Source organism: Pseudorca crassidens, chromosome 8 (genome assembly GCF_039906515.1).
Source record: "Pseudorca crassidens isolate mPseCra1 chromosome 8, mPseCra1.hap1, whole genome shotgun sequence".
NCBI lineage: Eukaryota > Metazoa > Chordata > Mammalia > Artiodactyla > Delphinidae > Pseudorca > Pseudorca crassidens.
The window spans coordinates 85111071-85138874 of NC_090303.1; the positions used below are offsets into that span (position 1 = coordinate 85111071).

The 27804-nt window shown below is 47.6% G+C and overlaps 1 protein-coding gene and 1 non-coding gene across 2 annotated transcripts; both read left to right on the forward strand.

Annotated features, from left to right (window-relative positions):
• Positions 1-4859: 4859 nt before the first annotated feature.
• On the forward strand, positions 4860-4932 carry TRNAG-CCC (transfer RNA glycine (anticodon CCC)). Its single transcript has one exon. It is a non-coding gene; the product is annotated as a tRNA-Gly (tRNA).
• Positions 4933-5146: 214 nt separating this feature from the next.
• CPA5 (carboxypeptidase A5) lies at positions 5147-26978 on the forward strand. Its single transcript, XM_067747010.1, has 12 exons — positions 5147-5219; positions 7582-7771; positions 8935-9016; positions 10018-10152; positions 18666-18764; positions 19915-20016; positions 21216-21317; positions 21673-21783; positions 22248-22338; positions 25637-25836; positions 26092-26176; positions 26666-26978. Exons 2-12 carry the CDS (start codon positions 7656-7658, stop codon positions 26851-26853), a joined length of 1311 nt encoding a protein of 436 aa, XP_067603111.1. The 5' UTR covers positions 5147-5219; positions 7582-7655; the 3' UTR covers positions 26854-26978.
• Positions 26979-27804: the final 826 nt, after the last annotated feature.

The following is a 27804-nucleotide window of genomic DNA, read 5'->3' on the forward strand; positions in this document are numbered from 1 at the left end:
AACCACCACTCTACCTTCTGTCTCCATGCATTTGACTATCCTAGGTATCAGACGCCACTTTTTAAACTTCACTTTTAGTTAAATTAATTGTACGGCACATCGTTTAATGAGTCCAACAGGTCTACAAGACTTGTTATAAAAAGCAGCCGAGGGCTTCCCTGGTGGCGCAGTGGTTGAGAGTCCGCCTGCTGATGCAGGGGACACGGGTTCGTGCCCCGGTCCGGGAAGATCCCACATGCCGCGGAGCGGCTGGGCCCGTGAGCCATGGCCGCTGAGCCTGCGTGTCCGGAGCCTGTGCTCCGCAACGGGAGAGGCCACAGCAGTGAGAGGCCCGTGTACCACAAAAAAAAAAAAAAAAAAAAAAAATGCAGCTGAGTCCTGCTCCCCATTCCTTCTTTCCATGTCTTGCTCTCCAGCAACAACCAAACTGAATTCTTTTAGCCTTGACATTCACATCCATAAACCTAGATACAGTGTTTATATTGCTACCTCTTGCTTTGTTCAGTTTTAGGCATTTTCTATTGATTTCTCACTATGAAAAATAAGAATTTAGCTTTCCCATATTTCCTTTAAAATATATTTTATTGTGAAGTATATCATATGTACAAGAGCCTGTGTAAAGCTTTCATAGCCTGTTAAAAATATAATTAACTCTCTTTTACCCACCATTCAGCTTAACAAGAGCAAATACACCTTAGAAGCCTGCAGGTGCTCCTCATTGCACTCCCTTCCCTTCCCCAGATGAAACCACAAATCCACACTAAGTTCCTTCCTTTTCCTTGTAATTATCAGCTGTGCACATATTCCTAGACAATATATTGTTCAGTCTTACCTGTCTGTGAATGTATATAAATAGAAACATACAGTGCGTGTTCCAATTTGGCTTCTTTCACTCAACATCATGGTTTTGAGGTTTGTCTGCTGGATGCATGTAGTTGTAGTCGGTTCATTTCCTCTGCTCTGTTGTATTACAACTACATCTCCATTTTAGAAATCCAATCTTGGACATATATCTTGCTGCACATGCACATGAGTTTCCTCAGGGCATATAGCTGGGAGTGCAGTTGTTAGGGTGTAGGATGTGCAACTTCACTAGGTAACAAGTGTTTTTTGAAGTTATTTCACCAATTTAAAGCTCTACCAGGAGTGAATGAGAGGTGCTGTTGCCCCCATCCTTGCCAACTCTTGGTATTGACTGACATTTAACTCTTGACATTGGTAGTATGATATGGTAATTTCACTGTGGTTTAATTTTCTTTTCCCTGACTAATTATAATTTTCACATGTTTATAGATCATTTGTGAGTCCTCTTGTGAAATGGACTTTTGTGTTCTTTGCCCATTAAAAAAGTGATTCACAGATGTTCTTTACATATCATGGATATTTTTTTTCCAGTTTTATGTGCTACAAATATGTCCTCTCCAGTTGAGGCTTACTTTCTACTCTCTAGTGAGAAGTTCTTAATTATAATGTAGTTGATTTTATCCATTCTTCCCTTTATGGGAAACTTTATAGTTATTTTTTTTGCTTTTCACATCTTATTTAGAAAAATTATTACCTATCCCAATGTCATAAAATATTCTCTATGTTGTCTTCTGAGGGTGTTATAATTTTGCCTTTTACATTTAAGTATTTTAATCTACCTGGAATTGATTTTTGTATATGGTATGATTGAGATTTAATTCCATTTTCCCCATGTAGATCTACAGTTGTCTCAGCAACGTTTATTGAATAGTCTTTCTGTTCCACAATGATGTGCTGTGCCAAGTCTGCAAAAAATTAAGTTTCCAAATATGTGTGGGTTTATTTCTGTGTTATGTTCTGTTTATCTGTGCCAGTACTGTACCGTCTCAATGACTATAGTTTTATAATATGTTTCAATGTCTGATACGGAAAGTTCTCCTACTTTATTCTTCAAGATTGTCTTGACTCTTCTTAGGACCTTTATTTTTTCATATACATTTATATAAACATGAAGTTGTGTGCTGTTGGGTTTTTGATTGGCATTATATTGAATCTCTAAATCTATTTGGGGAGAATGGGTAATTCTATGACATTGAATTTTCTTGTCCTAGAATAAAGTATATCTTCAGGTTTATTTAGAATTGTAGCATTTTTCAATAAAGTTTTATAATTGTCTCCAGGAAGGATTGCACATTATTTGTTAGAATTATTCCTGAATATTTTTATATGTTAAGAATTCTTGGGAAATTGAAAGTAGTATTATTATGTAGTGACCCTCTTATTTCTCATAATGCCTTTTGCCTTGAAGTTTATTTTATCTTATATTAATAAAGCTACAGATATTTTCTTTTGGTTAACATTTACCTAGCATATCTTTCTTCCACCTTTGACTTTTAGTTTCTCTTTGTTCTTATGTTTTAAGCATAACTCTTGTGAATACATATAGCTAGGTTAAAAAAGAATCTATTCTGATAATTTTTGTCTTGTACTGGAGAGTTAAAACTACTTTTAGTATGACTGAAATATATTTAGGTAAGTTTCTTCTTTTTATGTTCTTTCCATTTGTCCTACTTTTAACACCCCCTTTTTTTCCCACCTTCCTTTCTGTCTTCTTTTGATTTGTTTTTCCCCTGTTTTTCATTTCATCTTTACCCTTTCTACCCGTTTGGAAGTTATTACTCTAGCAATCTGAACATGCATACTTAACCTAAGTCTAGAAAAGTATCACTGTCTAACCTTTGTTACAGTAGAGGACCTTAAAACACTAGCTCTGATTACCTGCTTGCAAATAATCTGCTGTTATTGTGCAGGATTTAAAATCCTGATGTTAAGTGATCCAGAGAAAAATATCTCCTGAGACTTCATAACCATAATAAGTAAGCCCCTACATGAGTCTGTGGTCTAAATTTATGCTAACTATGTAATCCAAAATAATTCAAGCAAATTAATTTAATTTAGAGTGGTCTCAGGTTGGACGTGCCCCCCAGGCAACTCATAAAAGTAAATGCAAATCCTCTCTGGAGGAACTCAACTTCAATCTAGGCCTCAAAGCAATTCCACAGGTAAAGGTCCAAAAAAAATGACTGACTCACAGATAAATAGCACAGGAAAAAAATGCACCATGAATGAAAACCAGCAGAAATAGTATGCAGTAGAAATAGAGTTGCAAAGTCTTCAGATATTGCAGTTATCTGACACAGAATATAAGATTATTAAGTTTTATAAGTTTAAAGATTTAATTTTTTAAAATTTATTTATTTTTGGCTGTGTTGGGTCTTTGTTGCTGCGCACGGGCTTTCTCTAGTTGTGGCGAGCGGGGGCTACTTTTCACTGACGTGCGCAGGCTTCTCCTTGTGGTGGCTTCTCATGTTGCGGAGCATGGGCTGTAGGTGTGTGGGCTTTTAGTAGTTGTGGTTCATGGCCTCAGTAGTTGTGGATCACAGGCTTAGTTGCTCCACAGCGTGTGGGATCTTCCTGGACCAGGGATCAAACACGTGTCCCCTGAATTGGCAGGCGGATTCCTACCTGCTGTGCCCCCAGGGAAGTCCAAGTTTTATAAGTTTAAAAAACAAACAAACAAGAAGTTCTAAAATAGGTAAGAAATTCAAGTCATTTGGGCTCAAAAAGAATAAAATAGAACATCCAAAAGATGAAAAAAGAATACCATACTGTGTTGACTATAAAATAAGATTGATCATAAGATGAGCCATAATTTTATGTGTCGTCAAAAATACTGACAATTATCATTCAAGATGCCACCGATTGTAAGATGCTCCTGGATTTCAGGGGTGTTAAAATCTGGAAAAAAGTTGTTTTAGAATCGATGAACTGTGTAAGTTGAAACGTTAAAATTTAGGAGATTGATTAAAATACATATTAAGCTCAGCTGATGAGAGAATCAGTTAACTGGGCTAAAGAAACAATATTCAATACAAGTAAATTATCCAGATTGTAGCCCAGAGATACAACGAAATAGAAATATAACAGAATGACTAAGAGTCTTGGAGGATAGAATGAGAGCACCTAGCATATACTACATCAAAATTCCAGAAGGTAATAAAGAGACTGGGAAAAAGCCAACGTTAAAAAGTATAATGGGGGGCTTCTCTGGTGGCGCAGTGGTTGAGAGTCTGCCTGCCGATGCAGGGGTCACGGGTTCGTGTCCCGGTCCGGGAAGATCCCACATGCCACAGAGCAGCTGGGCCTGTGAGCCATGGCCGCTGAGCCTGAGTGTCCAGAGCCTGTGCTCTGCAACGGGAGAGGCCACAACAGTGAGAGGCCTGCGTACCACAAAAAAAAAAAAAAAAAGTATAATGGGGGCTTCCCTGGTGGCACAGTGGTTAAGAATCCACCTGCCAATGCAGGGGACATGGGTTCAAGCCCTGGTCTGGGAAGATCCCACATGCCACAGAGCAACTAAGCCCTTGTGCCACAACTACTGAGCCTGTGCTCTAGAGCCCACGAGTCACAACTACTGAGCCCACGTGCCACAACTACTGAAGCCTGCGTGCCTAGAGCCCGTGCTCCGCAACAAGAGAAGCCACCACAAGGAGAAGCCCGTACACGGCAATGAAAAGTAGCCGCCGCTCGCCACAACTGGAGAAAGCCTGCGTGCAGCAACAAAGACCCAACGCAGCCAAAAAAAAAAAAAAAAGTATAATGACTGAGAAATTTGTGACAATAGTGGAGAGAGAGCTGTCCCCAGGTACAGTAATCCAATCTCAAGCAGGATAAACCAAAAGAAATTTATACTTAGACACATTATACATGTGTCTAAATGATTACCTTTTAACAGCAAAAGTGATAATGTTTTTGATGTGCTGAGAGAAAAACAATAATCAACCTAGAATTTATAACCAGTGAGACTCTTTCAAGAATGAAAGCAAATAGGGACTTCCCTGGTGGTCCAGTGGTTAAGACTCTGTGCTCCCAATGCAGGGGGCCCAGGTTCAATCCCTGGTCAGGGAACTAGATCCCGCAGCTGCAACTAAAATAAAAAGGAAGATCCTGCGTGCTGCAACTAAGACCTGGCACAGCCAAATAAATAAATAAATATTTTTAAAAAAGGAAGCAAATAAAGAATTTTCAAACAAATAAAAACAGAGAGCTTCACTAAAGAAAATTTAAATACATACTTCAAGCAGGAGGAAAATGATCCTAGTTACAAGGTATTTTCTTTTAGGAGGAAGATCAAGAACTCTAGGGTTGAGAGACCTCTATCTACTCTTCAGGGGACATGTTTGCTTACCTCTCAGGTAAGTTTGCTTTTACTTCTTTTACTTCTTTTTGGAATCTGTAGATTCTTACTTTCATGCCAGCCCAGTGAGGTGTTAAGAAAAGTTGTTATTAAAAATATTTTATCTAGCATTTTAGTTATTTCATTTGGGCAGGATTGCCCACTCACCTGTAGGAGATGAAAGTCCTTCTAACAACTTCTTTAGGTTAACTCTCCCTGCCTCTTCAGTCTACATGGAGTCCATGTTACCCATCCTCCTGGCATGTTGTACCTTCCCCTTGTAGCACATACATCAGCTATATTTTCACACTTATTTTTATGCTTTTTAACTTAATTGTCTACTTACCCCATTAGAAATCTAAGGGCTAGGTCTGTATTGCTCTGTTTTATTCCCACACCTTAACAAGTGCTTGGCCCATAGTAGGTATTCAGTAAACATTTATTGAGTAAATAATGTCTACTTAATTAGATATTTTAATGTCTAAAAGTAGAATTAATTAATGAGTAATTAATTTTGAGTGAGAAGCCAATATTAGGTATTAGATCAAACACAGCTGTGTGTCTCTGCTTCAGATCCAGCCTTGGAGACAGTACTCAGGGCTGGTGAATTCCCATAGAACTATGCTGTCTAATATGGCAGTCATTAGCCACATGTGGCCATTTAAATTATTAAAATTAATTAAAATTTAAAATTCCTCACTCACACTCGCCACTGTGGCTATCCTATTGGATACTGTAGACATAGAACATTTCCATTATCATAGAAAGTTCTGCTGGAAGTGCTGCCTTAGAATTCTCAAGAATTCTTAACTGCTCCTCTGTCTCTCTTTTGCTCTTGCTCTCAGTCTTTCTTTCTCTCTCTCCCCACCTCTAAACCAAGTGCAGGGATTGTCTTATTATTAGTGACTTATAATGGTGCTTTTGAACAAGATGCTGGGTACTTTGGGTGACTAGCACCATCTCACTTTTCTTTCTTTTAAATTCCTGAGCTATTGTTTACTAATACATTCTTTTATTCCTATTTCTAACTGAAGTTGACTGTTACTTGGGTAGAAAGCCTAATTGCTTTCTTTTCTAGGTCCTTAAACCCTTTGCTAATGTTTCAGTCTGAGAGTTCCCAAAGCCAGGGTTCTAGGAGAGTTTGGCATGTCTGAACAGCTGAACTACGAGATAATGGAGTAGGTCCAGCGGGGTGTGGGAGCAGGGCATTCTCTCAATAAAAGAGCTCCCCTCTCTGTACACATGGCCGGTTAATTGGCCATTCTGGGAAAGCATGGATGGGGGGGGGGGCTTCTGAGAATCGCCAGTGACAGTTAAGTGGCCTTTTGTTGATGTCCTCTGCTGAACAACTTTGTTGGATTTAGTCTCTGCCTTTCCTCCACCTCCTGCAGATTTTCTGTTAGATTCATCATTTACCATTCAGGCATCATCTTTCACTTTCTCCTTCTAATATGACTGCTTTGTGTGCTGGCCTCTGCTTTATTCCTACTGTTCCCACACTGTAAAGGGGGCTGTGTGGGGCTTCAGCAGCACTGAGAAATTGACTCTGCTCTCTGTCGAGAACTATAATAATGACTGCAGTGACCTTCATGTATAGGCAGAAAATGCACTACCTATCCTGGCATAATGGTGACCACCTGAAGATAGAGAAAAGGGACTCTTCACTGAATTCCTTCTCATAGAATAGACATTTCCTTTGTTCCCCTCTCCATTTTCTTCTCTCCCCTTCTCTCCACTGCAACTGGAGTCCTGAGCTAAGATGCAGCTGTGACTAAGAGCTAATGCTTTGAGATAATGACATTATATTTTGCAGGCTTTGCCAAGCCAGTTCACCCAAGTTGTCTCATCTAATACCCCCCAAAAATCCTGTGAAGCAGGGAGGAGAGATTTTATTAACCCCGTTTGATTGACTGATGAGTAAATTGAGACTTAGAGAGATTAGGTCAATTGCCCCAGACCTTTTAGACAGGAAATGAGCACCGGCTCTGTGTCTAAACACGGCATTGTTTCAGTGGTGTCCACATCCTTATGTGCAGGGAGGATATGTGTGAGTGGATGGGGAGGGAGAAGGAGCACAGAGAAAGATTAGGAAGAGGGAGGAAAGGAGTGGTTTCCTTTGGCCTCTGGCTTCTCTCGTCTTTCTCTGGAGATGGAGGATTCGATGTTCACGAGAGGCTGGCCCAGCAAACCTCTGGGGAGGGAAACAGCTAAAGGCCTTGTCTTCCTTTTTCCCTCCCCTCCTCCCCTTCTCAGGAGAAGACTCACCTAGGAGTGGGGAGGGGCGCCCCAGCTCTCCAAGACCTGGCGTGTGGGAATCCCACGCAGGGTCTCCCCAGAGAGAGCCTAACGCACATTCTCGGGTCTGGCCTGTCGGCCTTTAGGTGCTCTGCTGTCCTGAGGCCTGGCCGTGCCCGTGCACGAGGAGAACCCCTGAAGTTCGCCTGGAGGAAGAAGCATGCAGGGCTTCCCCAGAGGAAGTGTGGGCCGAGGGCTGTCCCCTGTGGACAGGCAGACGCTCCTGGTCTGCAACTTTGTCCTGGCAGCAGCTTTGGGCCAAATGAATTTCACAGGGTGAGTGGCTGCTCCTTAGTGGGAGGGAGGATTGCTGGGAGCCAGGTGACCGGGTGACCCAGCGGGACCTGATCAAGGTGAAGGGATTCAGGATTTGAGTTCCCATCCTGAACCCACTTCCAACTCCGTCACCTCTCAATTTCATGTGAGAGGGCAGGACACGCAGCTGTATTATTGTCCCTCCCGCAACCTAGAGTTCTTAGTCTGGACTCCAAGGGTAAGCTTTCAGGGCTCCAAGAACCCCCTGAAATCATATGTAAAATTTTTTGTGTATCTACTTTTTTTCTGGAGGAAGTGTTTGTAACTTTTTTCTGATTCTTAAAAAAGTTATAACCCCCCAAAGACTATGTACTCCTAACGTATGGGTGTGGTATTGTCTTCCCTTGAGTAAAAATAAGTATGAGTATTATATACTCTCTACAGACATGATTTCTCAGCTTCTCAAAGATCCTGCAAGGTAACCACTCCATAGTATTTCCATAGTAGAGAAGAGGAGACACAAGCTTAGAGAGGGTGTTCATCATCCAGGGTGTCAGAGCCGGTCAGGGAGAGAGCCATCGCCATCCCAGGCTCAGACCCCAGAGGTCACACTGCCGGCTGCTCAGTTACATGACCTCCCCACCCCTCTGGAGGGACAGGAAGGAGCTCAGCTTCCCCCTGTGAGGTAGTGTGAGATTGATCTCTTCCATGTCCTGCGGCTCTTGGGAGAAGGCAGGAGAGGGCACGGGGCTGGGGGCAGACATGGCCTTGGGCCCTTGTATGAAGAGCACAAGGGGCCACCATTGGTGCCCCTGACTCCCTGTGTCTGTTCCTTTCTCTCCTTTATTCCTTTTGTTCTCCCTCCCTCCTCCATCCCCCACATTCCTTTCCCATCCTGTTTTCCCTGTCTTAGCATTGGGTTCATCAGCGGCACTGACAGGCTTTTTTATATTTAGTCCCCTGGGTGGTCTGTCCTTGGGGCTGGAGAGACCACTGGTCCTGGGCTAAAGGGCTTTCCTGCTTCCCAGGGCTACAAGTCCTTCTGCTCAGGGGTCCTCTAGCCTCCCGGCTGTCCTGCCAGGTCCCCGCAGTCTGGCCTCTTTTCCACTCTGCCTCTCCCAAGCAGCACAGTCTTCCAGGAATCCCTCTGAACAGCTCCCTCCACCCTCTCTGTGTCTTTCCAGTGACCAGGTTCTTCGAGTCCTGGCTAAAAATGAGAAGCAACTTTCACTTCTTAGAGATCTGGAGGGCCTGAAGCCTCAGAAGGTGAGGACTCCACAGGGCTTGGGGACGAGTTCTCTCCTCCCTCACAGCAGCCTGCACCTTTGGCTCAGTGTCCTGCTTCCCCCACCCCAAACCTGCCCTCTGGGTGTGTCTGCCAAAGATCACAACACTGTGGAAAAATCAAATGTGCCTCCTCTTCAAAAGAGGTTGGGAACACTCACCTGGAAGGTTGGGTGGCCCTTCTTGGCTTTCCCCTCTGTCCTGTAGGGGGGCTGCTCTGAAAATGGCTGGAATGTCCTGAAGCTACACGAGAGGTACATGTATCTCTGGGTGGTATGCCATGCAGCATGCAGGCTGGACACATCTGCTTCCCAACTGCAATGGCTTAGCTTGGCAAACCTGTGTTTTATTTGGGTTCGTCCCTGTCAGCCTGAGCATTGGTTTCTGAGAACATTTGTCCTCAGCAAGTATTCCACAAAGGAAAACATTTTCTTCAATAATAGAAGGGTTGTGTTTGAGGGCTGTTGAAACAACCGGGTATTTCTGGATGTGGCCCAAAGCCCACGTTCCTATTCTTTTGAGTGCCCCTATCAACCAGGACTCAGAAAACTTTATAATAAGTCTCTCCATTTTACAAACTGAAAAATAGACATGGCAGTCGGATGGCACAGGGATCCAGATCAGGCCTCTCCTACCCCTTTGGGGTTTAGGGGCAGTGATGTCTCCCTCTCCTCACCAGGGTTCTTGTCCATGTTAATGTTCCAGATGATGAGCCGTCTCACCTTTAGAAATTATTTTGGGCTCTTTGCATCCAGGCGAAGTTACATTTTGTGAGTGAGGCTGGGAGATGAGGTGCTTAACATCAGGGAAGGAAACTCAGTCACTTAGGGATTTTGTTTGTCCCTGTCTTTCTGCTCGGCCTTAGGGGTTTCATTTTGGACCTGGGGCCCTTTCAACTGTATAAGAGAAGAACATCTGGCCCTCCAGGGTGCCTACAGGATTGTGTGATAAACATGCCCATTTTTTTCTCCTTTGTGATCAAGGTGGACTTCTGGCGTGGCCCAGCCAGGCCCAGCCTTCCTGTGGATATGAGGGTTCCTTTCTCTGAACTGAAGGACATCAAAGCTTACCTGGAGTCTCATGGCCTTGCTTACAGCATCATGATAAAGGACATCCAGGTGAGGTCCTGCCCCAGCGCTGTGGCTGGGGTCTCACCTTCATATCCTGTTTTGGTTTGGGCCCAACATGGAGAAAGAACATCCAGGGCTAAAATGGACGTTTTCTTTCTGGAGTTTCATCTGCATTTTTGTGAACCTACCATGGAAAGAATGAAACCTCACACTTCTCAAGGAAAATTTAAATCTAAGACAGACTTCATAAGTCATAGTATGGTAATGGCAGGGTAGCTTGTGGAGTCCTCTTTTTTTTAAAAAAAAATTGTACAATTTTAAAGGTTACTTTCCATTTACAGTTATAACAAAATATTGGCTATATCCCCCGTGTTGTACAATACATCCTTGAGCCTGTCTTACACCCAACAGTTTGTACCTCCCACTCCCCAACCCCTGTACTGCCCCTCCTCCCCCCACTGGTGACCACTAGTTTGTTCTCTATACCTTTGAGTCTGCTTCTCTTTTGTTATATTCACTAGTTTGTTGTGTTTTTAAGATTACTTGTGGTTTCCTCTTATGGAGGAATTTGTAGTTCATGACAAAGGAGGAGACGGGAGAGAAGGGAGACAGGAGGAAATAGCTCAGGTCTTCTCTAGGCACCATGGGGAGGAGGCACCTCTTCTGGATGGCTCCTTTTGCTTTTCTGACTGCTCCCTCCTGTCCCTGTTGTGTCTCAGCCATTTGATAGCAAGGGATTCCTTCACTCCAGAGAGGCAGGAAGAGGTGAGAGAAGCCGAGTGTGAGCCCTGCTGCGGTTTCCCTCCCCCAACCTCCACTGCACGGCTCTCAGTACTGGGGGCCTCTCCCAGGCAGGATTCTGCCAGAGGAACAGCTTTGGGAGAAGCAGCTGCAGGCCTGCCCTTGGGGAGGGCGAAGGGAGACTTCATCCCAGGCACCCGCCCTCACTTGTTGCTGCACCTTACAGCGTCTTTTCTGAATGTCGTGAAATTCTATTTTAATTGTTCTGTCTTCAAGGATATCCCAAGGAGTCTCTTTCCTAAATCGATTCTTTCGGGCATCACTGGGTTAGACCTCTCTGGCTGCACCCCTCCGCAGACGCCGTCGTGTACCTGTAGATTTGTATCCACGTAGATTCCTGCGCAGCCACATTGTGCTGCAGCTAATCTCCTCTAAGGGCTTTGCGTGTGGGAATACACAGTCCCCAGAGTGCACACACTTGACATCACATACCATTAGGTGCATTCCTTCCCCTGTAAGCACGGGCCTGGGGCACTGCGGTCCATTCAAAGACCTTTCTTCCTCCTCAGGCACATCTGTTTCCCACTCGACATTTCCCTAATTAAATCCCCCGCAAACAAAAATGGGGAAACTCCCACAGACAAGAGAGGCTACCACATCAAAAGACTTAGTGCTCAATTCTCATTTTTCACCGGTGCCTGCATTTTGAAGTTTGCATTTCCCTGCTTCTGTCCTGCCCTGGAGACCCTGCAGCATTTGGCAAAGAGATAGGAAGAGGTCTCTGACATTTTTCTGTTGATTTCTACATATCAGGAATGGACCCAGAGGCACCTGTGAGTCTCCCCCGCTTCACCGGCTCCTCTGGAACTGTCCTCTCCTGTCATCCCCGGCCCCTGGATTCCCTTCGCTGGTGGGAAACGGGGAGCTTTTCATGCCCTCTCAGTAAAATGCCCTCGACTCCGGGCCCTAACCCAGTCCGGCAGGATTTTCACCAACAACTTGCTCTGTCGGCAACGCATCAAGCTCTGATTGTTATACTTGAGATCACATTTTGGCTCCCAGGGAGCTGGGGCTGGGAGGAGGCTGCTGTGTTGAGTTGATTTGTGGTGATGATGGGGGAAGGTGTCTAGGAGGAGGGAAGCTCAGAGGTGCTAACAGGAGGGAAGGGCTTTGCACCACTCAGGTTGTTGGCCTCCAGTCTCACGTTTTAGTTATTGACGCACAGACCTGGTTGCCTTCTGTCTTCTGGATCACCTCACCCCAGTGTCTGGCATAGTGTCTCCTGCATGGTGGGCCCTCAACCACTGTGTGCTGAATGAATCGCTCTGTTGGCAGGTTCAGGAGGAGCATGCCCGGAGAGAGACCTGGCTAATATGCTGGTCTTTGTCTCCAGAGCCCCCTCCCCTGAGCCCCTCAAGGTACAGAATCATTTGCCTTATCTATCTTTATATTCCCAGCACCTACCATAGGGCCTGCCACTTAGGCGGGGCCTAGTAAATGTTAGTTGACTTAATGGACGTGAGAAGGAGAGGGAAGAGGAGAGAGTATGCTTGCTTGTTAGTACCAGGCTGAGAGAAAGTGTGAAAAACCTTGGTGCCAGCTTTTACTTTGGCCAGAGGCGCTGGAGATTTTTGAGGAAGGGAAGTGCCCCCCTGCCACTCCTGCCTTGTGATCAGAGGGATGCTTGAGATCTGCTTGTTCATTCCACCCACAGATGCAGAGACACCTACTGTGTGCCGGGTATTGGGCAAGGCACTGGAAAAACAAAGATAAAAAAATCTAGTCACTGGATCCAGGGGCGCTTGAGTGCTGTGGGGATGGGAGAGTTGAGGGGAGTAAATCAGTGATTACAATGGAGTGGATGATGCGCTGATGGAGTGGAGCAGGTTGCTATGGGAGCGAGTACAAGAGGCACTGCATGTCGCTCCGAGAAGGCGGTAATTACGGTGTGGCTGAAGAGCGGGAGGCGGGGGGCGGGGAGGGGAAGGGGCCTATGATTGGCACTGAGGCCAGACCAGAGCACAAAGGGCATCCTCCACCAGGTGAACAAGTCAAGATAAAATCCCGAAAAGCGTGGGGGAGCCATCGGAGGGCTCTGACATGATCAGATTTGCATTTTAAGAAAAATCCCTCTGACAGTGACAATGTTGACAATGTTGAGGTGGGGACAGGAACAGGGAGAGACTGACAGACAGGAGGGTGGTGAGGAAATTGCAGTGGGCCAGGGAAGAAATTATCTGATTCTGAGTGAGCTGTATTTGCATTTAATTTTTCTTCACCTCCTCATTCTTTTCAGCCCTTTGGTTTTGTTTTTTTTTTTTTCCCTGGGATGAGTCACCATGGAAAAGCTTCACTTGAGCAATCAGCTCTGTGGATTTTAATGGCTTTTTTCTGATTACAAAATTAATAAATATTCATGATAGATAATTTGGAAAATAGGGGAAAGCACAAAGGAGAAAACAAAAATCACCCATTCTCCGAGCACGCTCTAGAGCAAGATACAATTTAGCGTAAATACTGCTTCGCCAATTTTCCCCTCTCTCCTGGATCATTCCCATTAGCATACAAATATAGAGTTATTTCTCTCATCTTAAAAAGGTCCTCTCTTGATCCTTTCCCCCACCTCCAGCTATCACCCCATTTCTCCTCTTCCTCATAGAGCAAAACTCCTGGAAATATTGACTGTACTTACCATCTCCATCCCTCTCGTCGGGTGGACTGTCCACTGCCTGCTTCACCTCAACTGCCCTTGACAACGTCACACACAGCTCCTAGGTCCAACTCAGCAGTCAGCTCTGAGTGCAGTGTCCTGTTCTTTCATCTTTCAGCCTGACTGGTCACTCTCTCCTCTCTGGAACACGTCTCTCCTTCTGGCTTCCACGACACTACGCTCTCCTGGTTGTCCCATCTTACTGGCTGCTCCTTTGCATGTTGTTTCCCTGTTTCCCAGCTCTGTCCTTTGACCTCTCCTCTACCCCCTCATCCAGGATCATGGCATTGAATACCTTCAACCTCCTGAATACTCCCATATTTATAGCTCCAGCCAGACTTATATATCCGACCTGAACTCCAGACTGACGTATCTGACCATCTACTTGGCATTTCCACCTAGGTGTCTAATGGGCATAGCAAACTTCACAGGTACAAACCTAGCTCCCCTGGCCACTCCCTGGCCTGCTCCTCCATAGCCTTCCCCAACTCAGGAAATGGCAGTGCCATCCTCCCATCACTCAGACAAGAAACCTGGAGTCATCCTTGACTCTTTTCTCACATCCCACAGACAGTCCATTAGCAAATCCTACCAGCTCTCCCTTCAAAATATATCTTACCACATCCTATTCTATCACCACGGGTCGACACCCCATCAGCCTTCACCTGGATTATTCTGGTAGTTTCCTAACGGTTCTCCCTGATTCCACCCTTGCCTCCTTATTGCCTAGCCTCAAAACAGCAGAGGTGACCTTTAAAAATATGCAAGTCCTATTATGTCACTCCTCTGCTTAAAACCCTCAGTGTCTCCCCACATTATTCAAAGTAAAACCCAAAGTCCTTAAGACTGCTGTAAGGCTCTACACGATGCAAGCCCCACTCCACGTCACTGGCCATTCTCCCCTTGCTCACTCTGCTCCAGGCACTGGAACCTGCTTGATGTTCCTCCAGCTTGCCTGACCTATTCCTGCTTCAGTGCCCTTGACTAGGATCATACCTCAGGGCCTTTGCACTTGCTGGTCCTTGTAGCTGGAATGCTGCTTCTACAGATATCGGCATGGCTTATTCCCGCACTACTTTCAACACTTGATTCACGTATCAACTTTTCACCCTATTTTAAGTTGTACCCTTCTCCTCCCACACTCTCCCAGTTCCCGCCCTCACTTTTCTCCTTGGCACGTACAGCCTTCTAATATCCTATATGATTTACTTATTTGTCTTGTTTGCTGTCTGTCTCCCCTACCAGACTGTAAGCTCCATGAGGGCAGGCAATTTTGTTTTGTTGGCTGCCATATCTTTAGTGCCCAGTGTGTGCTTCACAAACACTGGTCTGCTGAGTAGAAGAGATTAAAAAGTGGGAAAGGTGTTGGCTGGGTGGCAGCTCTAAAGAGGAGAGGAAGACAGGAATAGGCAAGGAAAGGAAGGAATCATGGGTAAGGCCCTGAGGGAGAGCCAGAGTCTGGCTGCATGGGGATAGGGGGCTGAGGAGGGTTGAGGGTAGGAGTTGGGAGACAGGGTCAGCAGAAGGACTAGGCCCCTCTCTTGGTCCCAGGGAGGGGCAGGGGCTGCCTGACTCACCCAAGTGACCACTAATGGGGGTCACCTGCTGTCCAAGTCCTGCAGACACCACTTCTCCCTGGAGGAACCCAGATTTCCTGGTCATGCCCTGTAATGATTATTCCACCAGAGTCCTGGAGTCACCCAAGAGTCACTGTTGTTGTCCTGTCGTTGTCATCATCATCATACCTGGCATTTACTGCATGCTAGGCAATGTTCTAAGCATTTTACATGTATTCACCCTTCTAATCCTCACAAGAACACTTCAAGTATGTGTGAAAGTACATGGTAACATGACCCTCATTTTATGAATGTGCAGAGAATTTCCTAATTTAGGAGACTGAGGCACAGAGAACTTTGCAATTTGCCCAAGTTAGTGACAACGTCAGGATTTAATCTGAGACAGCCTGACTCCAGGCCCTGGGCCCTTTACTCTTGTGCCGTCTGCCTTCTCAAGCGGTGTCGTTGTTCGTATGGCGTTTTAGCTTTGCCTTTTGGGCAGGGAAGCCCCGGTTCGGTCTTGAATTCTGAGGGGTCCATTCTAACAGCCCCAGATCTGTACCCCCTCACCCGCCATCCAAACGTAGGCATGGACTGTAACTGCCACTGGCCATGCAGCTGCGACTGCAAATGTTAGGCCTGGAAGAGGAGGCCAGGGATGCATGAGAAGAGGTGACTGCCCTCCTCACAGAGCGGACATTAGAGCCCATCTCCTGCCCGCCACCACTGTTTCTGTGAACTTCGTCCATTTTACGTCTGTGGTTGGAGTGAGCTGTGAATGCAGATTCCCCTCAGGCGTCATCTTCACCGTTACGATCAGCTTCCCCCAGCTCCCCATCTTGGAGGTGCTGTTCTTAATGTCCCCATCCTTCCTTGCTCCTGTCATAAATTAATTTACACCGAGGTATTACTTTCCCTGTCAGCTTACGGCTTCCAGGGAGGCAAATGGCTTACTTCTGAGTCTTTTTTTTTCTCTGAGAAGCCTGACAGGGCTGTAATTAGGCAAGCCTGCGGCAAGTCTGCATTCTTAGTTCTCCCATCCCCTTCCCTCAGCCCTGTGAAGGGAGCAAACATCTGCGTATTTTTCAGGCCAGGGTAGATTAATGTTCCTGGAATCAAGGGCCCAGCTGTGAGGGCTGAGCATTCCCAATTTGTAAGCGGGTGTCATATCCATTCACAAGGCTGTGAGCGTGTTTGGAAAGTTATTTGCAGTTTAGTGCCGACTTCCCATTTGCCTCCAAGCTGTCGTGTGGAACAAAGGACAGCCTTATGGGAACTCTCTTCCTGTGGGTGTCCCTGAGCTGTGGGGAAAGAACTGGGTCCTCAGGTCCTATCTTCCCAATTTTTCTTCCCTCTCCTCCACCTTCACTCACCACCTCCATCCCTAGGAAGTTAGATGTATGGGCCCTTTAACTTTACGGCGTTGGGGCCCTGACTCCGGGTGCGTTGGCCTGACCTGCTCTCTGCTCTGCAGCTGCTCACTGCAGCTGGTCATGCCCGGCCCACAGTGAGGGACACACATTGGTCATGGAGGCTGCTGAGATTTCCGTTGATTTTCTGGGAAGAAGACAAATTTCCTTTGTTAGAGCTTCCCAGGCTGGTGCTTGTGCCAGTGAGGATCAGGGCTCCTCCAGCCATCTCTAACTAAACCAGCAATCCCAGCTTTGCCCAAGTGGGAACGTCCCCAGCCCAGCGAGTTCAGCTAGAGAACATTGCAATTACAAATGCCTAGCGTGTAGTTGGTGCTCAAAAAGAGAATGAAATGAGCCCCAAACATTGACTTCCACTCCCATTTAAAAATCTGTGAACTTGAGGGTTGTGAGCAAGCTGACAGGGGCGATGGGGTGAGTGTGTCATCTGATAGTGGCCTCGGCTGCAGCGGGGCAAGGCGGGAGTGTTTCTTCTAGCCCTGGGACTGAAGGCGCCATGGCTGCTGCTTTATTTTTAGCCATTTGGGTGTTTTGTCTTTGTTTTAGTATTATTTATTCATTTAGAAGATTTTCCTTATTGAAGTAGTGTGAGCACGTTGCCAAAATGCAAAAATAGAGAAAAGGAAAAATTGCTTGAAATCATAATCTTTCTCTCCTAACAGGCATGTTAGCATTTTGGGTTTTTTTTTGACATTTTACTATGTTGTTTTCCTATGCTTGGGGTATTGCCTTTTCATTATTTTAAAGCATTTTTAAATTACAAGAATGGTATGATGGACTTTTCACCTGTTGTTCATATTTTATATGTGTGCTTACTCTTTTTCTCTCTATGTACACACACACACACACACACACACACACACACACAGACGTGTGTGTGTGTGTGTGTGTGTGTGTGTGTGTGAGATTCTTATTAGCTTTTAGTTTTGATAGCAAGCTGGCCTTAAGGAACGTAATGTTAGAAACTAGGATATCTGGGTTTTTATCTCACCTCTGCCCCTAGTTAGCTTTGCTATTAAGTCTCTTTACCTCTCTAATTTGCTTTTTCTCTAAAACATGAATAGTTAATTCTTGCCCTGTCATCAGGTCATCTGACCAGATCAACCGAGATGATGAGTATACAGATGCTTGGTTAAACTAAAAGACCCTGGCCTGAAGCAAGGCATTATCAGGATTTACTTGTGACCCAGAGCTGCAAACCAGAGTGACTCTGGGTTGACGGCCTCTGCTTTCCCAGCACCCCTGTGGCAAAGGGGCCCAGGCACCTCCCATGCTGCACAGGCAGGGCTGAGTCCTGGGGTGCTTCGGTCCCTGGGTGTCAATGTAAGGGTATGAGCTTAGGGTGAAGGGCACCTGCCCACCTCACTGAGTCCCGAGCTGAGAAAAATGCCCCAGGATGATGTGGGAGGTCAGTTCAACCCAGGCACTATACTGCCCGCTCTGTGGGAAGTACCACATGAGGATTGTGTGCCAACTCCAAATTGCCACTCAAGGAAGGACATTACTTTGGCTCACCTGTACTTGTGTTTAAGAGGCAGTTAAGATGGTGAGTGACAGACTGTTGGCACATTAAGTATAATGATTTGGACTGGCTTTTCGAATGGCTTGGGCATCAACTGTCTGGGCTACTTCCTGGGGCAGAGTGCATGCTGTGGGTCAGGGGAGCCCTCTGCTCCCACAGGGGTCAGTGTACATAGTTCAGCTTGGGCTTTGGCTCAACAGAGTGTTCACAGAGGACAAAAGCAATGTTGGCAGTAGCTCATGAGCATCTTTTCCAAGACACTTTTATATCTTTTATTACATTTTATCCTTTTGAGATGGGCAAGGCAATTCCCAATTTTAAAGCTGAGGAAACCAAGATCAAGGTTCCGCAGCAAGTTAGTGGCAATGGCACACTTAGAGCCAAGTTCTCCAGACTCCTTGTCCTGTGCTCATCTGGGAAATGGCAGCATGAATGCCAGCTTGCCAAGTGGAAGAATCACCCAGCAACCTGGCATCTCCTCCTTTTGTGCAGTTCACACTCACAGCGGCTCATTCTCGCGTGTCGATGCTGTGTTTGTGCAGCCAGCTGAGGCAGGGCCTCAGAAGAGACATGCCTGGCCCAGCCTCCTCTTCCCTTCCTAGGTGCTGCCGGACGAGGAGAGAGAAGCCGTGGTGAAATCCCGCTGGCTGGAGCGCAGCACCAGTGGCTTCAGTTACTCCTCGTATCACACCCTGGAGGAGGTGGGTCTGCCAGGTCAGGCTCTGGGCTCTGTTGTCCTCTTGAGCCCTCAGGGTCTCCAGCCTCAGGACTCTGGGGTCTACAGGAGACTGTGAGCTGACGCTTGGGGAGTGCAGAGCACACACTGGGCGACAGGAGGTAGACAGCTCAAGGAGGTCCAGAAGCCAGGATTCAGATAGAGGGGACTGTAGCCCGGTCCAGAGCAGGCGTGGGAGGTGGAACACTAGAGCAGGGATCCAGCACCGTCCAGAACAGAGCAGGTAGAGGCACCTTCCTATCTGACATTCTGGCTAGGGATCCAGGGGTCTTAACCTCTGAACGACCATTCCTGTGTTAAGTGATCCCAGCTGTGAGTACTAGAGCATAGAGGGACAGGAAGCTAGGCATGTTAGAGAGCCATTTTGTAGAATTAAAGAGTTGCGTTCAGCTGGAGAAAATTTATGATTACAGTTACAGCCATTGAGGGCAGGCATGACTGATTGTGACTTGTTCATAAAGGTAGAATATGCAAGAAAAGCATAGAGACGCCCAGTCGAGAAAGAAACTCTAGGCACACATCCTATTTCCATGTAAAGGATGACATTATTGATATTGTCCATCTATTATTATCATTATCACTCTCCCCGTTTCACGAAGTCCGTTAATAGAGGATCCCTTTTCTTTCGTATATTTGTTAATTTAATTATATATTGGAAGAATAAGAGAATGAATTAGTATATTCCATCAGTATTTACTGATGTCAGAGATAAATAATCCTGCCTTCAAGAGGCTTAGAATCTAAAAGGGTCAGGATGACTAAAAACAACACTGCAAGGACTGAGATCTGTCAAATGGATTGAATGGGCCAATAATATGGAAGCAAGAGAAACTTCCAACCAGAGAGAGCCATGCAGGCCGACCCTGGGGACTGAGTAGGCGCAGCACGTGCTGCTCTTCCAGGCAAGGCTTAGGAAGAGCCTGGGAATCCAGGCTAACCACAGCTCCTGCCTTAGACCCAAGGTAGTCTTTGATTTTTGTGATACTTTTAGATCCTCAAGGGAGGTGGGAAAGCATTAAAGAGGGTGGGATGGGACAAGGAGAATACTCAGAGAGATCCTGGGATTTGCCCCCTCCCCGCTTAACTGCCCCTCTGAGAAACTTCATTCCTTTCAGATATATACCTGGATCGACAACTTTGTAACTGATCATTCAGATATTCTCTGGGAAATTCAGATTGGCCACAGCTTTGAAAATCGGTCCATTCTTGTTCTGAAGGTAAAAGCTAGCAGTGTTGACCACTAGACTGTACAGTGAGTGCCTCTGGCATAAGTTGAGCTCATATGGGGTTGTGGCTGGGTGGGAGTTTTAGGGAGAGAGATGTGTACACTCTTGTCCCGAGGTGACCCACAAGCTTTGGGATGGTGGTGTTCGGGGACCCACCCTTGTAGGTGTGGACAGGTGGTAGTGCAGTGACCTGGCATGTCTGGGTCAGGAATCTGGTGGGAGGGTTGCTAAGGAGATGGAACTGCAGAGTGGCAATCATCACCTTGGACTTGGGATGTGAGTGTGAGTGAGTCAGCATTCTTCCTGTTACCTCAGTTGCTTCATCTGTTTAATGGGAAGAGCAGTACCCAGAGGCTTCATTTACAACAACTGAAGTCATCTGGCTCAGGCAGCCCCACAGACAGGCCTGAGTCTATGAGGACAGCTTTCAGCCCTTCACAGGGGCCACTGGAAACAGAGCTCTAGTAAACTTGGCAGCAGCAGTGCCCTTGGCCATGAAGGAGGCAGGATGGGTGAGAGTGTGGAGCCTACGGGAAAATGATTCTTTGTGTGTGCCCTAGAGGGCACTCAGGAGCATGGACCACGCAGGGCATTTGACATCCAGCTCTCAGAGAAGACAGGCACTGCAGTCCTCAACAATGCCCTGGGGGACTCTTCTGAAGGGTCAAGTGGTCTCATCTAGCTCGGGATTTGACTTCGCCTGTGCCTGCTTTGATTTCCCTTAAGGGCTGTCTGTGTTCCCCCTTTAATGCTAAGACCTTGCTACTCAGTGGGATCCTTGGACCAGGAGCAGCAGCATTCCTGGGAGCTTGTTAGAAACTCCCAGCCACACACCCCTTTCCAGATCTACTGAATCAGAATCTGCATTTTACTGAGCTCCCCGGAGGATTCACGTGCCCCTCAAAGTTTGAGAAGCACTAGTCTAAAATACTTTCAAACTTGGGAAGTTCTGTGCCTCTGCCTGGATCACTTTGCTCTCCAAGAGCATCACTATGTCTCCAGGGCACCCCCACACGTGTGCACTTTCTATGGGCTCATGCACAGGTACCTCCACCTACAGCCCCCCTCTCAGGAACATGGGGCCGCTCCAGGCAGTGAGGATACGTCTGGGGCCTCCTTCCAGGCAGTCTAGGGACAGCCCTGTAGCTGTTTTGGTTCAAACTTGTATGGGGTCCGGTGCTTTTCCCCAGTTCAGCACTGGAGGTTCGCAGCGCCCAGCCATCTGGATCGACACTGGAATCCACTCCTGGGAGTGGATCACCCATGCCACCGGCATCTGGACTGCCAGGGAGGTCAGCACAGACCATGGGGGCTGGGCTGGGGGAATGGGGGCTGCTCAACTATTTAAGGGCACCTCCAGTTGAAAACTTAATTCGTGGTTCTCCTAACCCGGGGGGCTGTCTACGCTCCTGCCCTATGGAACAGCTGCCATGTGCTCTGGCCTTTTGCAGCACAGAGCCCCAAGCTGTCCTCTGCTTTCTAGTTGTTTAAAATCCAAGCCTTTGGTTCTGCACAAGGCTGAACCTGATGACTGATGCCACCCCTGCCTACAGCCACTGGCTGTACAGATGTCCTGCTCTGCTTCGGAGGAGAGCCCAGCAGGGCCTCCTGTCCCTCACCCTGTCCCCACCCTGCCCTTTCTTGCAGATTGTCAATGAATATGGCAAAGACCACATCGTGACAGACGTACTGAATGCCGTGGACATCTTTATGGAGATTGTCTCCAACCCTGACGGGTTTGCTTATAGCCACAGCATGGTGAGAGTACCTGAGAGGGAGGGGGTCAAGGATCAGGGGTCAGCTCTGGGGGAATGGAGGAAAGGTCACTGTGGCTTTGGGATGCTTGGCTGAGGTTCCCTAGGGGCAGGCCCCGCGGGGGCTCCTTGCAGAGCCTCACTGAGGCAGGCGGGCTGCTCAGATACTGTAGCTGCAGCTCTTGCCCTTCAGCCTCCCTCTTGCTGCCCAGGGAAGGCCACTGTTGATTGACTGTGCTTGGGCCTCTCTCCATACCCATGTTTAACCTCATAATACCCCAGGTTTAACCACAAAGCATCTGATCTGCAGCCTTGGCCCAGCCCCATGCCAGCCTCATCCTGCCCCAGAGATTCCTTCCTTTTGCCCCTCCCTGGCCCGCCGGACCCCGCTTCCTAGACCAGGATGTCAGAGGCTCCCACCCAGGAATGGGCCCAGTGAATGAGGTCACCTGCCCTGCGCATTTTCAGAACCGCTTGTGGCGGAAGAACAAGTGCAGCAGACCCGGAATCTTCTGCATTGGTGTGGATCTTAACAGGACCTGGAAGTCAGGCTTTGGAGGTACTGCAGTCTGCTGCACCCGGGGGCAGGGCTGGAGAGGACTTGGTTCCTGGCACGTCTCCCACACAGTCAGATTATGTTGACTCATAACTGGGGAGGCAAAGCAGTTAGCTAATGCAAGTGAGTCATGGCCAGAGACAGGCAGGCACATGCCTAGGATCGGCCGTGAGGTATGGGGAGAGGTTGCATATGTCTGTTAAATGTATACATATGCTAAGCCTTCATGGGAAACAGCTCCTTGCCTGGGGACTAACTGCAAGGGTCAGATCCTAAATATGGCAGAGAAAGGCTTAAGGAGGTCCAAAGTAGTCTTGCTCATTGTTCAAAACCCAGAATTTGTGGTGCCCCACCCAAATATCTCTAGCCCTTCCTTGAATGGAGCATGCCACAAGAAAATGCCTCCAAATTCATTCCCTGAGACCTGTGACCCAAATTTTGCCCTCTGGGGAGGCCAGAACAAAGGTTCGAACATAGAATAAACTAGTTCCTTATCATTAACACTGACTTGAGCCTGGCTTTTATTTTTGGCCCAATTACTTTGTGACCCTGGGCTGTTGGACTGTTGTTTACCTGCAGGGTTGTATCATTCAAGGGAGGGGTGGGCAGCTTCCTCCTGAGTTCCCTTGGTGTTCTTTCTGATTATCTCCCTTGCCACACGAGGGGCTTAGGGACTAGATGGGGAAACTGAGGCTTCCAGAAAGCCCAGAGATGAGTATGTGGACCCTGGGAATGCAGAAATTTGATGGTTGGGGTTCTGGGTCTAACCAGGAAAGTCTCCAAAACAGAGGGGTGTATGGGTACAGCCCTCAGCCCCCAGATATTGCTCCCACACTATACTGGGGAATCAGGGTTTGGCTCCACAGGAGACGATGCTGTGCTGTTGGCTGCTCCTACCCCCTCGCCATGCTGTTGAAAAGCAGATCTGCAGATGGGAGGTCAAGCCCACGAGATAGAACATTCTAGATCTGGATGCCCATTGCTTTGAAAATCTGATTTGAGTCTGTTCTCATTGAAAATAAGGACAGCTCTGAAGCATACAGAGCGAGGCCACCAGCCCACAGTGTAGGGGTTGCCTGAGAGTCTGGGGCTGTGTTTTAGCTGCTTGTGTAAGGGAACACAGCCACATAAAATTAGGTTTCCACCTCCAAATAACCAGACATTTGCCCCCAAGAGGGCATCCACGTGGGCCCCTCAGAACTGGCTGAAGGGAGTGCCCACGTACCCTGAGACAGACTGGCTAGAAGAAAGACAAATTACCTCTTAAAGAAAATAACTTTTGTGAGTTTCACCACAGGAAAAAAAATCAGTATATATATATACACAATGTAAAAAAAAATATGTGGGAAAAAAGCCCAGAGGGGACAAAAAGCTCCCATAATCCCCCTGCCCAAAGATTACTGCTTTTAATAATTTACCATGTCCTTCCAGTGAGTTCCCCTTGCTACAAATTACATTTTTAGAGAAGGAAAAATAAATAGCTAATGAATCCATTAGCAGGTACTTGTGAAACAGGCAGGCTCAGAGGACTTTGACTGTGAATGTCAGAGACAGACAGCTAATTCCCATTTGGTCAGGGGAAGATTAGTTTATTCTGCCTAGCTCAAACCAGAACTAATGGCCTGAAGTGTTTCTCCATATTTGGGCAAAGCCACCTGGTCGTTGGCAGGGGAACCACTTTCCATGCGTGGGCTGCAAACGCAGACAAAGCTTGCAGCCTCCCTCGCTCTGCTCATCTGTTGCTATTTGTCATTCATCAAGTGTAGCAGGTGCAGAGGCTCCCAACAGACACAACAAACAGGGCCACTGTTAGCTGGGCCAGCTCCAGCCTGTGAGGCTGCTCCTACGCCCTCTTTTCCTGCAGGCACATCCCCTTCTAACCAGGGTCAGTCCTTGCCCTAGGCAAGGACCCGAAGACCAAGAAGAGATGCGCTCCCAGGTGACAGAATTGCCTCTGGGCCTGCCTGTGGCCAGAAATATCGAGTGTCTGGTTAGTGACTCAGGGGGGAAGATTTTGTTTATGGTTTTATTATTGCCTTAATTTAATTGCTGCGTAAAGAGTAATCTGTAGATCACCCCTCCCACCCCGCTGCCCTCACCTGCACCCTTGGGGAGGACCTGTTTGCTGCAGTCCTAGAGCAGCATCTGAACTGGTGGGCAAGCCTCTCAGCTCTCTGGCCAACTCACTGCCCTGAGGGGTGCTCTGGCATCCTCAGGAGGCTTCAGAAGTTGGGGCAATCTCTGGCCTCTGACTGGCTTCTGTGCAGTCATTTCAGGGAGGAGGAGTGAGAGCAGGACCTGGGATGCTCTTTCCAGTTGTGTTCCTAACCCACAAATCGTGACCAGCCCAGCCTAGCCCTCCATGACATGGCCCTTGGGGAGGGGAGGAAAACAGAAGAGGAAGAAAAGAGATGGGGAGCAAAGAGTCTAGTAGGAGATGGGAACAAATTAAATTTGTGAACAGAATAGAAGCACAGCTGCTCTTTGCCCTCTCTCCAACTTAGGTCCCCAAGAAGAATTTTCAAAGACTCTTTGCATCTGTGGTTCCCAGACCAGCCTTGGGCAACTATGGTGATCTAGTCTCTCTTTTCCTCCAAGTTCATGCTGTTCTTGGGCTATGGCTGTGGCAAAGCTTGAGCAGACAATAAGTCTGAGCACTCAACTGACCCAGGCCTTTCCCATGGCAGTGGAGGGTCAGCAGAGAAGGATCAGCTCAAAGGGGTCACTGCTCATAGGGGAGGCCAGGTTGGAGACCTACTGGCAACTGCTGAGGCAGGCCTGCCTTTCTAATGGAGCCACAGTCAGGGCTTAACCAAAGGACAAGCCAAGGGAGCTCCCTACAGGGCCACAGAGCTGCTGAGTCATGGTGTGGCAACACTCCTCTGATGTACTAGGCTAGGGTATGAAGCAGTAACAAATATCCCTCCAAATCTCAGTGGCTTAACACAATATAAATTTATTTTTCATGCATACAAAGTCCAATGTGGGTAGGTGCCCCTCCTTGACAGCTTTCTTCCACTGGTGACAGAGGGATCCAGGACACTTCTCCATTTAGAGTTTTTTCCTTCAAGCACACAGACAGAAGAGAGTGTCGAGAAGTCGCACTTGCTCTTAGCCTCCAACTAGAAGTGACACATCATCACCGCTCACATTCTCATTGGTCAAAAGTAGTCACATGACCTCAACCAAACTGCAAAAGAGGCTAGGAAATGTAGAGGAGTACAGTATATTTTGTGAGCACTAAGTGTCTTTCCCAAGCCTGGGAATTTGAACACTTTGGGTGCTTTGACTCCACTTCCAGGAAATGGTTCTAACAACAACCCCTGCTCAGAGACTTATCATGGGCCCTCCCCTCAGTCAGAGCCAGAAGTGGCTGCCATTGTGGACTTCATCACGTCCCACGGGAACATCAATGCTCTGATCTCCATCCACAGCTACTCTCAGATGCTCATGTACCCCTACGGCCACTCTCTGGAGCCTGTTTCAAACCAGGAAGAGTTGGTGAGATTGGCTGCTTAGGGCTTGGGGGAGGCATCCAGCAGACTCCCAACAGGCCCCATGGTAGGGAGTGGGGGGTGGGGGGACTTGTTCTCACATGTGATCAAGTTCAAAACTGGAGGTGCTGTGCTTCCTTCTCACGAGAGCCATCTACATGTTCAACTTCCAAGACTCTGAAGACCCTGCTTCTCAGCAGCTGGTAAGGGTGTGGGAGTGTGGGGAGCGCCGGCATCTCACTCTCTGGATTTAATCTTGCAGTACAGTCTTGCCAAGGATGCAGTGCAGGCCCTGTATGAGGTTCATGGGATCGAGTACATTTATGGCAGCATCAGCACCACCCTCTGTGAGTGAGCCTTCCCTCGTCTGTTGCTGCTTCAGGCACCACATCCACCTAGGGTCGGGCCAGGTGCAAGCTCTGCTGACTGGCAGGCCTGGTTGGCCACAGGGTTGTGCCATAGATCTAGCTGGGCTGGGCCAGAGCTGATTTCCACATTTGAATAGAAGGGTGAATGGTGGTACCCAGACACAGACACCTGTTTCTTTGCAGCATTAATTAGTGCCTATCTCCCAATGCCTGGGTTACTGCAATGTTCTTTGAGGGTAAATAACCTAAGTCTGGTGGCCTCCAGAAGCTTTTTTTTGCCAGGGCAGAGATTGGGCTGGGTGAGCAGTGTATGGCCCAGGTTGAGGCCTGGGCCAGGAAGCTTGGTGTGGTCTGGAATGGGTGGGAGTTTGGCCCCCAGGGCCCACTGTCCTCTCAGGATGCCTCTGTACCTTGTGACCACACCCTGTTCTTCCTTTTGGGGGCATTTCTTTGCCCTTTTGTATCCAGATGTGGCCAGTGGGATCACTGTCGACTGGGCCTATGACAGTGGCATCAAGTACTCCTTCACCTTCGAGCTCCGTGATGCAGGGCACTATGGCTTCCTGCTGCCAGCCACACAGATTATCCTCACAGCCCAGGAGACGTGGATGGCCATTCGGACCATCATGGAGCACACGCTTAATCACCCCTACTGACAATACTGCTGAGGGCAGAGCCAGAGGGTTTGTCTTCTTTCCCAAGGCCTGGGCTCCTCCTGAAACCCAAGTTATGGATCCCTTCCCCACCCCTGCCCTGACTCCTTAGGAAATAAAAAAAAGTTTGAAGAGGCTTGGTGGCTTCTGGCACTGACTGCCACCCCTTTGGGCTCAGCATTGAGGAGGGGACAGGAGCCTTGGAAATGCCTCTTCATTCCTCAGGTATCCATGCAGACAGGGGGACTAGCAGCCCTTCCTTTTTCTCCTCTTGAAATGTTCTCGGGGCCTAGAACAGATAGCACACCCCCTGGAGCGACTAATACACTGCACTGTCCCTTTGGTATTTACATTTTAAGTGAGCCTGGAGGGGACAGTATTTGATCTGAGGGAGTGGATCTCCAGTGGTGGTGTTTCTGGCACCCGGAGCGAGGGGTGGGTACAGACAGGCAGCCTCCTCCTCTTCCTGCTTCATTTCCCATGCTGGGTAGGGAGTAGACGCACATTTCAGAGTCCTCCATTCAGAAGATCCCTCTCACCCTGTTAACGAAAGTGAAAAAGTTACTGGTTTGTGACCTGCTCTTGCTGGGTACCCTCACAGCCTCCCTTGGTCTTGGGAGCAGAGTCGCAGCCAGTCAGAGCCAGCACAGCACAGCACTGAACATCCAGAGAGAAGTCCTCTTTTTCCTCCTCACGATAATCATCGTGGTTGTCGTGCACTGAGAAGTTAGTTTAGGCAAGGCCATTTACTTTATCTCAGGGAGAGATTCTGAGATACAAATGAGGTCCCTTCCCCCATCCTCAGGCTTCCTTGTACCTTTTGCCTTCCCCCATCACTGGGCAGCCGGGATAGTGGGTGGGTCTGTTTGCCCTGCTTTCAGGGGAAGGCAAGTACCCCCGAGAACAAGAAGTCAACTGGAGAGCTGAATGGGCTTGTGTAAGTCTGAGGCAGGA